General features: G+C 38.5%; 1 protein-coding gene across 1 annotated transcript in view; it reads left to right on the top strand.

Moving 5' to 3' along the window:
- Positions 1–14,757, top strand: part of LIFR (LIF receptor subunit alpha) — a 76,997-nt gene that overhangs the window by 37,026 nt on the left and 25,214 nt on the right. Inside the window, exons 5-7 of the mRNA XM_032851355.1 lie at positions 3,149–3,312; positions 8,796–8,970; positions 10,810–11,064. Of these exons, the coding sequence (XP_032707246.1) occupies positions 3,149–3,312; positions 8,796–8,970; positions 10,810–11,064 (594 nt within the window). The remainder of the gene's footprint in view (positions 1–3,148; positions 3,313–8,795; positions 8,971–10,809; positions 11,065–14,757) is intronic.

Genomic DNA, 14,757 nt, shown 5'->3' with positions numbered 1-14,757 from the left:
AAAATATATGTTTATAAAAAATAAAATTAAAAAAATAAATAAATAAACACAAGTGATTAGACTTATTTCCCAGCTGAAAAGTTCCTATCTTCTAGAAAGCCAGTTAATATTGTCCTAAAGTATCTATTTTAGCTGGAAAGAAATGCAAATAATAGTTCATGCGATCTTAGAGAAACTTCCCATTTTATTGTGAGGAAGTGTACTATGAAGTAGTGGAAAATGTGTGTGTGGTGTGTGTGTGTGTGTATGTAATCCTTTCATTTGTGTAATTGTGATGGCTACTGTCTTTTAGCTTAAATACTGGCTATGACTTGTGTTTTAAAGAAGAGCCCACTTCTGTTGAGATAAAATGTAAATTACGTGTACTTTCCAGGGAGGGAGCATTTAATAATAGATGAATATTGTCTTCATGTAAGTGCTGCCGTACTTGTAAGTGCTCAAAACATAATTTTGAAGTTCTTATATCATGACAGCCTGAAGCATTTGAAAGAACTGTGTTCTTCAAAGCCTCTGCTCCGTGGTCACACTGGCACCTTCAGCTTTGCCTCTCCTGGCACCAAGACAGCTTCTTGATCCTCCTTTTTGTTCCTTCTGGTTTGTTTTGTTTTGTTTTAAGTTTTTATTTTAATTCTAGTTAGTTAACATGCAGCATTTGTTACACGAGTTTCTGGTGTGTGATGCAGTGGCCCCTCCCACTTGAAATCTGTCCTGTGAGGCATCCCCCACTGTCCTTCTGTAGCTATAGAGCCATTGACTTTGCTGCATGGTGCTTAGGTTTTGAAGCCACAGGTCCGATTTCCTGTGCAGTTGTAAGTATTTTATACCGATCCAGTGTAGAGTGCCATGGTCAGCACATCTTAGTTAAATTTATGAAGAACCTTTTTTTTTTTTTTTAAGATTTTATTTATTTTTCAGAGAGAGAGCACAAGCGGGCAGAGACAGAGAGGCAGGCTCCCTGCTGAGCAAGGAGCCAGAAACGGGTTCCGTGTGTGTGTGTGTGTGTGTGTGTGTGTGTGTGTGTGTGTGTGTGTAAATATATATAAATAAGTAAATATAAATTTATATATATATATATTATAGATACATATATTTTAGGACCCTGGCATCATGACTTGAGCCAAAGGCAGTGGCTTAACCGACTAAGCCACCCAGGTGTCCCAAGAACTTATTTTTAAATTCCAAGACTAATTTATGTTGGTTTGCTCTGCCATTTTTGTTGCTTAGCACACTCAGCCAGCCCAGCTCTATGAAGTCCTGCAGTCTGGGCTTGCCGGGACTCCTCTGAGCTGCCCTTGTGCTGCACAGGGCGGTGCTGGGGTAGGGGTGGCCCCGGGGTGCACGTCTCTGGACATCTCTGGTTCACTTACTGGGATCGGAAGAGTCAGAATGTGGAAAACAGAGTACCCGCGTTGTCTGCCTGTCATACCACAAAGCCTGTGTCTCATACAATGGAGCAGGGTCACACCTTACATGTTTTTCATTGATCCAAACTATTGGAGTAATTTACCGATCCCCTGTAGATAGGGAGACTTGGAGATTTTAAAGAATACTTTACTTTCTCTGCCTTTTCTTTTTTTTTAATTTACCATTTTCTGTCTGTGAGCTACTGTATCCTTGAGCATTTTTTTGTTTTGTTTTGTTTTTTTCTTTACCTTTTGTATTTCCCACCAATGACCATACCCTCCCCAATGCTGGTGGCCTTTTCTCACTCTTCCTCTCTGATTTGGCCTAAATGACAACCCATTTCTTTTAGTCTCAGCCGTGCTGGGTCTTCTCTGGTTTCCTTCTGCTTCTCAGGATTGGTGCTGGGGTTCTCTGGTGCCTCGAAGGTGTGACTGTTGGTAGCTCTCCGCTCTCAGGCAAGCTTTGGCCCCTTTGAGTTCTGAGTTCAAGTCTGTCAGTTGCAGTCTTCAGCTGCACTCAAGAGAGTTCCTCTTGAGTCTGTCCATGATGTTGATGGGTCCCATTCTCCCTCGCTGTTGGCAGACCCCTCCACTCACTAAACCTCTCTCTGTCCCTCCCTGACACTTGGTCACCCATAGCCTGTCTCTATTATTTCTTCGCAATGTCTGTGATTCCTTTGCCTGCTTTCTAGGGTGGAAACTTGAGGAAATCTTAGATATTTCCCTTTCTTACTATACTAATCCTTCATTTCTTTGATCTGGTCATTTCTTTGAAATGCCCATCAGAGTTGTTTTCCTTTTCCCTATCCCTCATGAACATGACAGTGCTTCATGATCTCTGTCCTTGCTGCTTTGGTCAGCCTTTCCCCAGTGGTCTCCCACTTAACCACCTTATCTCTCTCAGCCCCCTGCACTGCACTGCATGCCAACAGCTCACCTAGCCTTTCTGGAGGACTTTCTTACCCTGCGGAGTATTGCCCACATCTGCACAGTACCCTGTTGGCTCCCCCACTCAGTGCCTTGGTCATTTCTGTGGTCTTGCTGCAGTTCACAGCTCCCTAAACCAGTAATGGCTCATAGCATCCCAAAGTGGGTCACTTCTGCCAGCATCAGGGGCTCTGACACCGCCTGGTGAGTGGGAAGGCTGCAGAAAAAAACAGATGGAAAGCTCTACGAGAACAGGCTTTCCATATTCTGTCATTTTTTTGGGACTAAGGCACAGTCATACAGAGGAAGCTCCTTTACTTCTCTCTGATGTTGCCGCCTCACAGATTCCAGACTGATGACATTAGAGTTTTGTGGGAATGTGGTGGTTATTTGTATTAGAAGACATACTAGGATTTGATAACTTTCTCAGATTTGACAGTTGAATCATTGGGAGCTGCTTATGCAAATAAATATGCATATTCACTTTTTTCAGCTCGCTTTGAGAATTTGCCCCCTGCGGAGAGCATGAACAGGGCAGAGGGAGGGGTGGAAGGAGACAGAATCTTAAGCAGGCTCCATGAGCAACGTAGAGCTGGATGCGGGGCTCAGTCTCACAACCCTGTCACAACCTGAGCCACAATCAAGGGTTGCATGTTTAACCACATCTGCCACCCAGGTGCCCCAGGAGTTTGTTTTTTGTTCTTGATCATTTTTGGTCAAGAAGGAATGGAGTTTAAAAGTAGTTGATTAATGGAATTACAATATGAAAAATAATTACTTATTTTACTAAGTCGTGTTTTTTGTTTTCTTTTTTGAAGCTTTAATTCCGGACACTCCAGAGATCTTGAATTTGTCTGCTGATTTCTCAACTTCCACATTACACCTAAAGTGGAATGACAGGGGTTCTGTTTTTCCACATCACTTAAACGTCATCTGGGAAATTAAAATTCTACGTAAAGAAAATAAGGAAGTCATAAAATTAGTAAGTTTAAACCAAAATAGATTTTTTTTCCTGTGATACTAAAGAAGCCAAGTAATTTTTAAAAGATTTTAAGGTGATAATCAGTGAACTCTTACATTGTTAAGGATATAGATCAGATATCCTTTCAGGGTTCATTAAAAACTACGTGCTGTTACTCAAATCACATACTAAAATAATGTATAACTTAAAATAACATACAACTTATTAATTATAGTAAATTTAGGAAATTAAGGGAATAATCCATGATTCTACCTCTTGACCACAGTAAATGTTATTTTTGTGTTTCTGTCCAGCCTTTTTATGTGCATGTTTTTATGTAAATGAAATAAATGTATACATAAAATGTATTATTTAATTTTGGCTAATACTATAAACATAAAAGTGTTTGAAACATAGTTATAGTAATTGTTGAGAAATTTTAAGGTTAAATTTATCTGAATCTGAAACAACGTTTTTACATTTAATAATACATTTTTTTCCTCTTTTTAAAATTTTGTTGGTAAATGGTTCCTTATATAATCTGTCTTTAGTTTCCTCTTAATCTAAAGGAGAATGAGGAATAGTAGTGAGAAGTTTTGACAGTGGGTGTGTGGGAATTCCCTCTTTTGTCCTTTTTTCCTCAGTGGATTTGAATATGCTTAGTTATAGATTTAAGAATTAGAGGACTAGCTCATGATTTTACAGTTATTTGCCTAAGTACATAGATAAGCTAGATTGTAAAGATAAAGAATTACTCTCTAATGGTGGTTGTCATGGTGTTCCTTTCTGACTCTGTGTGTATTAGCTTCCTAAGTTAGCAGCGGCCATAGCTGTAGCTTCGGGCGTTGGTGCGTCCGTGTTGCTGCTGACAGTGCTCTAAATGCTCCATGTGTGGTTCTCTGCATTCTCACCACAGACCCCTGAGGGAGGCACCAGGGGTCTGAGCCTTTTTTTTTTTTTAAACTTTATTCACTTTATTTATATATTTAACAGTTCTAAAGTATTTACTTCCTGCTTTGACAAAAAATGAAAAATATAGGAGCACTGACTGACTCCTCTTTAGGAGAAAAGGGTTATATGTACAACTATGGAGAGTTATGGTTCCTCCTTTACATACAAAGAAAACTATTAATAAAAAAGTGCTTCATTGATTGAAAAGGGCTAAGAGCTGCAAGCATTTATTCACACTGTACATCAGACCCAAGATCTTCATCTCCATTTTCGAGATGAAGCTCCAGAGAAACTGGAAGACAGGAAGTAGTGGGGCCAGGACCCAGAGTTACAGTCTGTGCTCTTTCTTAACCATTACAGTTTCTGTTACAAAATAGATATGTTTATTTTTGTGTAAGATACCTTTCCTTCCTTTGCACCTCTGCTAATTGAATGTATACTTCAAGACTTGAGTCAAATTCTACCCCTCATTTTAAAGCCCATCCTAATTACCTCAGCCTAAAATGCTCTTTCTTTTCTTGAGTTGTAATGGCAGTTCTTTCCTGTCAGCCTAATTTGCAAGTAGCTTTGATAGAGCTCTACCTTGTTGTCTTGAAACTATTGCTTATCTAAAATTGGACCGTGTAGCTCTTTATGATGGCTGACATATTGTGCTGGGTGAGTTACCTATTACTGGCTTTGGGTAACTTCCCAAAACCTCCTTTTTCTCATTTGTAAAGTGGTGCAAAGTATCTACCTCAGTAAACGATAACGGTACCTGTAAAGCTGCTGAATGCCTACTAGTTGTCAGTATTTCCTTTAGGGGCTACTCTTTGAAGTGTAAGTGAAATCCAGCGTAAGTGAATGGAAATTCCGTTTTCAGGGTCCTATTAACTCATTGCCACAAGATGCATCACAAGATGGCAACGGCAGAGTAGGATCCAATCTCTGAAGAAAAATCTTTGTATGGGGAAATAACAGCCAAGAGCCCAGAAAAACAGAGATAGAACAAATGAATTTTTAAAAAGTGAAACGTGAGAGGGCAAGTGATGCAGATCTGTAGTAAAATGTGACCCTTCTTTTTATATGTTATCAGTATCATTTGAGGCAGAGCTGCTTATGCCTTGTCACTTCAGTATTATTTTGTGGTTGTGTAAGAATAAAGAATACTGTACATTGGTGTTTCAATTAGAACATGATGGTTTCTGCTCTTGGCCTCACGTACGGGTAAGGAAGCTGGGCGCTATGGGGACCAGGGTGGTTGTGATACCCGGGATCTCTGCCGCACCCCCAGCCCCTCCCATTTTACTTTTCCAGTAAACAGCAGGTTTCAGTTCTTCTAGCTGATTCTTCTGTTATGTATTTCTGTTGTCCAGGTAGCGTGCTTATGTTGTTCTTCCTCAATTTTTCTTTACAGTTTTGAGCAATGTTTTATTTTAACAGTCGGAGATGAGAATTTCATCCTGTCACCTCCTGGCCTGGGAGCACACATGTGCATGCTGGAGTGCTCACTCGCACTCTGTTCCTGTCTCTCTCTGTCCCTGTCTCTCTCTTGCATTTCCCATCCTTTTTCCAGTATTGTTCTATTACACTGTGGTAATGTGTGGCAGACTGGCATTCATTATTTGTGTTACGGTTATATAAACACTATCCACAGCTAAACCAAGCAGCATATACCACTATTTTCCTTTTTGGAGGTACAACTTCTTGTCATATGGTCTTGTATTTTCAGTTTAATTTGTGTGCCCCATTAATTTAATCCTTTGTAATCTCCAAGTTGTATGAATCTCCTGCTGAAGTGTTCAGAGACACTGGTATCGTATCGGCTGTATGTTTGTGAATAGCTCTCTCGGAGGCCTTCTGACTTACTTCTCAACCCTGCTTACATAGGGTTCACACAGGTACAGTGTTCGTGTAGCAGGAGTGTGGTAGAAAGCAGAGGACCCTTGTGGCCAGAGGTTTCTCAGGAGCTGCAGCACCTAGGTACACTCACAAGTCATTTAGGATAAACCTCTGTGGGTTTTTTTGGCACATTTCTTAGGAAGTTGTTGTCCAAGGGGTCTCCATTATCATCTAGGGGATTCCTTTTACCTTTTCTTGCAATGGATCCCCCCTTTTTTTTTAACCCACTGAGCCACCCAGGTACCCTGTCTTGTAGTGGATCCCCTTTTTAAAAAATTTTTTCCTCTTCCTCATTTTGGTGGAAGCATATATTCTAGTAGGTATTTGCTATTTATTGTCGATACTGTCTGCTGCCTTTAATGGTAACTTGCAGATACACTATTTTTTAAATTTAAATTGGATGCCAGCAAAATTTGTAAGACTGTTGATTCCAAATTTTGAGAAGAGGCAGAACAATTGGAACTTTCATACATTTCTGATGGGAGTGTGAAATACTGCCTGATGAATTAATTAAGACATGACATTTCTGAAAGTGTCTATTTTGCACTCACTCATGATTTCTACTTTAGCTGGGTATAGAATTGTAGGTTAGGGGATTTTCTCAAGATTTGGAAGACATTGTTCATTTGTTCTTGTGGATCTGTCTTTCTTTGTCATTGGCCCCTTTGTCATTGGGCCCCTTTCAGTCTGAAAACACATGTTTCTCAGCTTGGGGAATCACCTTATTGTAGGTCTTACGGCTTTGATTCCTTCATAACTGTTTTCTCCTTTTTTTTTTTTTTTTTTTTTTCCTTAGAAACTCTTTTCTTCAGAAGTTGGACCTTCTAGGCTGGTCCTCTAATGTTCTTAATTGTTTCCACTTTCCATCTGTAATTTTATTTTGCTCTGTTTTCTTAACAGTTTTTCTTAAACATTATCTTGCATTCCTGCTATTGAATTTTTTGCATTTTTTATTAATAAATTTTTTTTAATGTACGCGAGATCCCGTTTGTCTCTCCTTTTTGTTCATTATATGGATGCAGTATCTCATCTCTGAGGATAGCAGTTATTTTTTTATTTCTTTTAGCGGAGTCAGTTTCTTCGAGTTCCTTTCTTATTTTATCTTTAACTCTGATATTAGAACTTTTTATCCAATTTCTGGTCATCCTGGTTGCTGCTCATATTAAGTGAGTGGCTCTTAATTTTTTTTTTAATCTAATTGGAACTTTTGTGTGTCATCCAGGGACTTTAGTTGACTAGGGCTTCATCATAGGTGATTAAGATGGCCTCAAGTTGGCACAACCTTAATGTTATTCTTTCAGATTTTTATCACGAGCTGTTCATATGCCCCAGAAAAATCGATTCAGATCCCTGCCTTGTAAGTAGCAACTCTGCCATCTGTATCCTGGGGGCTGAGTAGGAGAAGGAGGCAGGAGCACCCAAGCCTTCCTAGTGCATAGGTTAGCAAGTCCCTTGTTTTTGGTACAGTATTCCCCGTTCTCCACTCTTTCTGAGGTTCTTCATTCCAGAGGTGTTCTGTTTTACTTTTCAGATCATAAATCTCCATTCTGCCAAGATGAAGAAGGGTGGTCTTTCAGTAGCATAGAATGTGGGAGGGATCTCTGGGTGTCTAATGTCTCTTTGAAAAGCTTTCAAGCAGTCTTCTGTTTGGTGCCTCACCTTCACCATGCACTTCCATGGGAGCCTGGTACAGCCTCTTCCTGGGCCCTTCGGCATTTCTGTGATAGAAATCAGGTTGTTTTCAGCGTTTTCCATTGGGGGCTTAACATTCAGCATTTTCAGGTCTTCAGAATCCATTACTATTGTCATTCAGCTCTCCAGGATCCAGAAATTCATTGATACTGTTTCTTCTTCTTCTTTCTTCTTTCTTCTTTCTTCTTTCTTCTTTCTTTTTCTTCTTCTTCTTCTTCTTCTTCTCTTTTTTTGGCTCTGTGCATCTATGCCTTAAAAAAAAAATCTGTGTACTTTTGTTTTAGAAAGATTTCAGAAGAGAGAAGGAAGTACAGTTATTTAATCTGTTGTCTTTAGCTGGAGCTCCCAAGGTTTCTTTTAGTAGCTCCTTGATATTTGATTGAAATCCTTCCATTTTTCACAGTTGAGATTAATATTTTATCCTATTATATGCTGCATATTTAAAAATAAAGTTTTAAACAGTTAACACATATAAAACCTAATCTGAAACAGTTACTTTGTTGAAATGCTGCTCCTTTCTTGGACTTTAATTCTTGGGAGTACAAACCCATTAATTACTTTTTTCTCGACGAAAAATGGAGATCAGTTTTGGCAATGGTTCATTTCTCTCAGAACTGTATTGAATGTTCTGGAGTATTAACATCCTGTATATCAGGGAGCAGAGCCTCAAGCTGAGGAAGGTGGACCGGTCACAACGAACACTGGTGTATGCAAATGTTGGGTCATTATGTAGTACACCTGAGGCTAATAGTACACTGTATGTTGACTATACTGGAATTTTAAAAAAAGAGGTAAACAAATGAATCATGATTATTGTCCCCGTAACTCTCCTTTTACGCCTAATAGAAAACTGAGATGGTTGTACAAAAAGGCGAGCCTTTATAGCTTAGTGGTTGTATACTGTCTACTGTGTTCTTTAAAGGGAAGCAGAACATATCACTACTTAGAAATCTCATTTTGTGTTTGTGTTCATTTTTTAGGTGACCCACAACACAACTGTGAATGGTAAAGATACAGTTCACCACTGGAGTTGGACCTCAGACATGCCCTTGGAGTGCACCACTCATTCTGTGGGAATTAGGTGCTATGTTGACGATCTTCATTTCTCTGGTCCCAAAGAGTGGAGTGACTGGAGCCCACTGAAGAACATTTCTTGTAAGCTTCTGTTTAAAAAGCTTTCGTTTCAAATGAACGAGATTAGTCTTGCTTAAGGGTAAGGTTTTGGTTAAGCTTTCAGTTCTCCAAATGCCATTTGGCTTCATGAGGGTCACCTGGGGATCTCCCAGATCTCTGTCCCAGAACATTTTGATTAAAAAACTCTTGAGTTAGGATTCAGGAATCTGTATTTTTAAAGATCTTCCAAAGTGATTACATAACCATCCAGGTTTGAAAATCACTGTGGTAGGTGTTGAAGAACATTTAAAAATTTTATGTAGGTGTAATTGAGATCAAATCTATATTTAAAAAAAAAAATGGCTTCTAGTTTCTTGCCCACAGAACAGATCCCTGTGAGCTGAAGAATTAATTGCAGAGAACATGATCTCTAAGGATACCTGAAATCATCTATACGTTGAATGAAATTCATATGCAGGTAGAATGTTGGCAACATGAGACAGGCCTGGAAAATAGTTGACAGTGAAATGAAGTCCTTCAAAAGGCTGATTATTATTATAGATTATCCACTCTAGTGACCGCATGGAGAAATGGATCAGAGGAAGGCAGGACTGGAAGCACGTGGATAAGCAAGAAGGATCTTGTTGTGGTTCAACAAAAGACAGTGGAAGCATAAAGTAGGGTACTTGGGTCTGGAAATGAAAAGGTGGGAAAGGTGTGAAAACACTGAAGGGACAGAATTAAAATTAGTTGACTGTGTATTTGGTAACGAAGAAATAGAGTCAAAGATGACTATTAGTTTGGGCAGCTGAGTGGCTGGTGATGCCTTCCACTGAGACAGGAAATACATGAATAACTTGTGGGAAAGATAAATTCATTTTTAACATGTTGAGCTTGAGGTATTGTGAAGTATCTGGGTAGGGATGTCTCAGGCAGTGGGAAATACCAGTCTGGTATCCAAGGGATTACTAGGAGCCAGAGATACATATCTGAGAGTCATCAACATAGATGTATGTGAAATTGTTTCAATCTAGAGGTTACCATACTCAGGGAAAGAGAAATGGGGACCAGGGACACATGCCTTACAAGCTTGTACTGTCTAAGGGTAGGACGGAAGAAAAAAGAGGCAGCAAAGTGGAGAACAGTAGCCAGAGGGTTCAGAGTAGCCCAGGAGAGTAGGGCGCTGTAGAACCCAAGAGAAGAAGGGAGTTTTGAGATGTTAGAACTTGGGCAACTTGCCCGATGCTGTCAATGTGGGAAGGAAGGGTGGCTGAGAAGTGGCCACTGGACTGAGCAAAGAGGTCAGCGAGCCACTCCAGTAGAATGGTTGGGCTAGAAGCCAGATTGTGGTAGATTAAATAGTAGTAGGTAGAAAGAAAACTAGAGATAATGATAAGATCGGACATACAGGAAAATAAAAGCAGAGATGTGGCTTTAACCTGCACAGAATTGGGGTTAAAGAAAAAGTGCTGTTTAGGATGGGAGTACTTAAATATATATTCTGGCTGATGGAAAGTAAGAAGTCTTCCCTAAATACATAGAAGTCATTTCAAAGGAATAGAATTATTTAATGAGTGACTTTTTCTTGGTGTAGATTTTTCACATGTAGCTATAAGCCCATTTAGAGTGAACTTTCAGACTTCTTAGATACTAACCTGTGACCTTGGGCATCGGCCTGCAGTCCCCTCCATTCCCCCCATCATCAGCCGTAAGTCGATAAAACATACATGGTTTCATTTTATTTATATATGTCTTGCTCTTTTGAAAGCTCCTTTGGGCCACCATTACTATAAAACACTTTATAGTATATTTTATATATACTGGGCTATTTTTATGGTAAAAGACTTATAAAATATTTGTGATTCCTTTTGTTCTCTATAGGGTCACCTGATTCCCAGACTAAGGTTTTTCCTCAAGACAAAGTGATACTTGTAGGCTCTGATATAATATTTTGTTGTGTGACTAAAGAAAAAGTGTTATCAGCACAGATTGGCCAAACAAATTGTCCCCTTATCCATCTTGATGGGGAAAATGTGGCGATCAAGATCCGTAATATTTCTGTTTCTGCTAATAGTGGAACAAATGTGGTTTTTACAACAGAAGATAACATATTTGGGACTGTTATTTTCGCAGGATGTAAGTATTTAATATTAAAGAGTTCCTGTTGATCTGTTTTGCTCCTCTTTAAAAACTTTAATGCTATTTCTGGGGAATGGGCAGTCTTTTTTTTTTTTAAATATGAAGACACCAAAATTTTTGCCTGTTTTACATATATTTGTATTTATGTAGCTTGTGTGATAAGATTGGAAACATCCAGCTGCTTAGTTTTAAGTTCTTATTTAACAGTTTTGTTGAGTCAAGGGTAGTTTTTATATATTTCTTAATCCTACATTGCTTAGGAATTATTTCATACATAGTTGACTCTTGAACAAAAAAAGTTCAAATTGCATGGGTCTGCTTATGCATGTATTTTTTTTTTAAAGATTTATTTATTTATTTTAGAGAACCCGTGTGCAAGAGGTGGGGGGGAGGGGCAGAGGAACAGAACCTTCAAACAGACTTCTGGCATAGGGCTCGATCTCAGGAACCATGAGGACATGCATCACACAGTTAACTGACTGAGCCACCCAGGCATCCCTACGTGGATTTTTTTCAGTAACTACAGTACGGTACTTTAAATGCATTTTCTCTTACAATTTTCTTAACATTTTCTGTAGCTTACTTTATTGTAAATAATACATACAACATACAAAATATGTGTTAATCAATTGTCTATGTTGTAGGTCGGGCTTCTAGTCAGTAGTAAATTACGAGGAGTTAAGTTCTGGGGGAGTCAGGAGTTCTATGGAAAAAATTTTTTTTTTTTTTTAAGTTTGTTTTAGTAATCTCTACACCCAGCGTGGGGCTCAGACTCACAACCCAGAGATCTAGAGTTGCATGCTCTTTGGACAGAGCGAAGCATTTGCCCTGTATATAGATTTTTGACTTGCATGGGAGGTCAGTACCCCTGACCCCTGTGTTCAGGGGCCTACTCAAAAGTCAATTTCCTACCTAAAACACACCTTTTAAAATTAAAATTTTAAAGCATCCCACCTAATACAGAAATACTTTTTTAAAACTAAAACATGCCTTTTTAAAAATTCCCCAGTTAATGCAACTATAATGATTTTACACAAACTCTTTCAATACTGTACTATATGCTTCTCTAACTTCTAAAGTAATACATCTGAGAAGAAGAGGATTCTTAGAGGCCAGGCATATTCTGTGTGTAACATATGCTTCAGAGTACAAGGGCTTCTTTATTAATATGGTCATTGCTACAGTTCTAAAATTCCATGACATTTCCAGAAGTTGTTGTGAGAGACTGCCCTGTTTACATAGCTTGTGTTGAATATCCACAGAGATTTTTGTGTTTCAAGGGTTTCTGTCCCCTCTCCCATGGTAACTGTCATGTGGCGCACTGATGGCCTTGCCCGTTCCTCCCTCGAATTCGGAGTAAGAGGCTGAATTTGGTCTAAGGGTCTCATGATCAGAGTGTGTGGAATGTAGTGTGAGTGGGTTTTGCGATTTTCTGTTGATCGTGTGGTGATTCTTCTTACTCTTTTTTGGATTCTCCACCTCTCTTTTCCTTCCAGTGAAACTTGGGATGAATTATGTTGCATGGCTGATACAGTCTCAAGGGCATAACCAGGATTAGATGCACTTCTCAGTTTGATGGCTCTACCCTTACTAACTTTTTGTCTTCCCAGTAATGCATTTTGGAATTGAATTGAAAGTGAGATTATGTTCAGATTTAAACTTTAGAAAATTTTTTTCCTGAAGGAATTTTAGGAAAGGACTTGGCAGTGTTCCTTACAAATGACCATGGAGTATAAGTTAAGAACCAGTGGTAATATGGAGTGATAACTGATACCAAGAAGTGAGATATCCACCTAAAAATACAAGAGACAAAAACTAAAACTTTGAAGATGAGACTGTACATCAAGTTCTTGTTATACATCAAGTTACACATCAAGTTTTTGTTATACATCAGGTTATACATCAAGTTTTTCCAATAGTGTGCTACTCTTCTTCCATAATAGTAGAACAGGCCTGTTTAATTCATAATTTAACCTTCATTTATAGCATTTGGGGGTTGAAAAATTGAGTATTTGTTAACTCAAAAGCAGCAGTAGAATTTCCCTGCAAAGGGATTTCTTTAGGAACTTAACAGCAAGGGCAGTTCATGGCGTGAGTTAGGGATTAAGAGTCATTATTTTCTTCTCCTTATGCACATCCTGTTAACCCACCATATATTGAAAAGACACAATCAAAGCCTGCCAGGCTTTTGATTTGAGTTGATTAGATTTATTAATTTAGGAGACCACTTAGGAGAATTTTCATTCTCACTGTATTGAGTTACCCAAATCAGGAACATGTATATCTTCTCATTTAGCTAGCTCTTCTTTGATTTATGTCAGTGATAGGTGGTCTTACATATCTTTCAGTAAGTTTATCACTAAGAATTTGATGTTCAGTGCTAGTAAGAGTAGCTTTTTTCCTCTTCAGTTTATTATTGTGATTGCAAATTCATGTATTATCCAGCAGACAGAATAGTTATTTATCTAGTACTTGTCAGTGTTTATGCATGAACTGATTTAGTTACAGGCAAAATCTTTTATAAATACTGTGTGTTCAGTAATCACTATTTTCGTAGATAGTGCCACTTCAGCATTATACCTAAGTATTAATCTTTCATCATACTCAAAAACTTCAAAATACTACACCGTGACACTGTGACATAGAATTAGAGCATGTAAATATTTTATGTCACCAGTCAAATTTCATACTTTCTCATTTGGAAATATTTTAATAAAAAATGGCTTTTTTTAAAAATTGCATTTTCTATTCGCTGGTTATACAGTTGATTATACCTAGTTTTTATCCAGCTTTAGCTGATTCCCTTGTAAGTTAACTTCTTTGAGAAGACAGTCAGTACGTTTCCTTTCAAATACAGCCTTCTTATATTTTTTTCTCCCTGCATCTTTGCTTCCACTTCCAATTGCTTCTGTTATTTGGGTTTTAACTATTTTGACTTAACACATCTGCCACATACTACAATAGTCAGGATTATACTAAAAAATCTAGCATGTCATTTTAATAAAATGAAAGTTTAGCCTTAGATTTAGAATAATTTTTTAAACAAGTATGTCAGTGTTATCTGATTATGCAGTTGTTAGACTTTAAATACTCATGACTTCTCTTAATATTACCTAAAATGTTATTGACAGACATTATTCTACCTTAGGAAGCCATGTGAAATTTTCTGTGCCCTTTTAAGTCTCTAAAACAGTCTAAGAACAGTTTTTATTTTTATTTTTATTTTTTTAAAGATTTTATTTATTTATTTGATAGGCAGAGATTACAAGTAGACCGAGAGGCAGGCAGAGAGAGGAAGGGAAGCAGGCTCCCCGAAGAGCAGAGAGCCTGATGTGGGGCTCGATCCCATGCCCTGAGCCGAAGGCAGAGTCTTTAACCCACTGAGCCACCCAGGCGCCCCTAAGAATAGTTTCTAAAGTTCAGTTTTTTTGTTTTTGTTTTTTTGGTTTTTTGTTTTTAAAGATTTTATTTATTTGACAGACAGAGATCACAAGGAGGCAGAGGCAGGCAGAGAGAGCGGGAAGCAGGCTCCCCGCCGAGCAGAGAGCCTGACGCGGTGCTCGATCCCAGGACCCCAAGACAATCACCTGAGCAGAAGGCGGACACTTTGACTGAGCCACCCAGCCACCCCTTAAAGTTTAGTTTTTAAAAAACTAAATTATTCTACAGAATTTTTCAACAAGTAGATAA

Source organism: Lontra canadensis, unplaced genomic scaffold (assembly GCF_010015895.1).
Source record: "Lontra canadensis isolate GAN:19392208 unplaced genomic scaffold, GSC_riverotter_1.0 scaffold5, whole genome shotgun sequence".
Taxonomy (NCBI): domain Eukaryota; kingdom Metazoa; phylum Chordata; class Mammalia; order Carnivora; family Mustelidae; genus Lontra; species Lontra canadensis.
The sequence above is the reverse complement of the archived record's forward strand: the minus strand, read 5'-3'. Positions and strand labels throughout refer to the sequence as shown.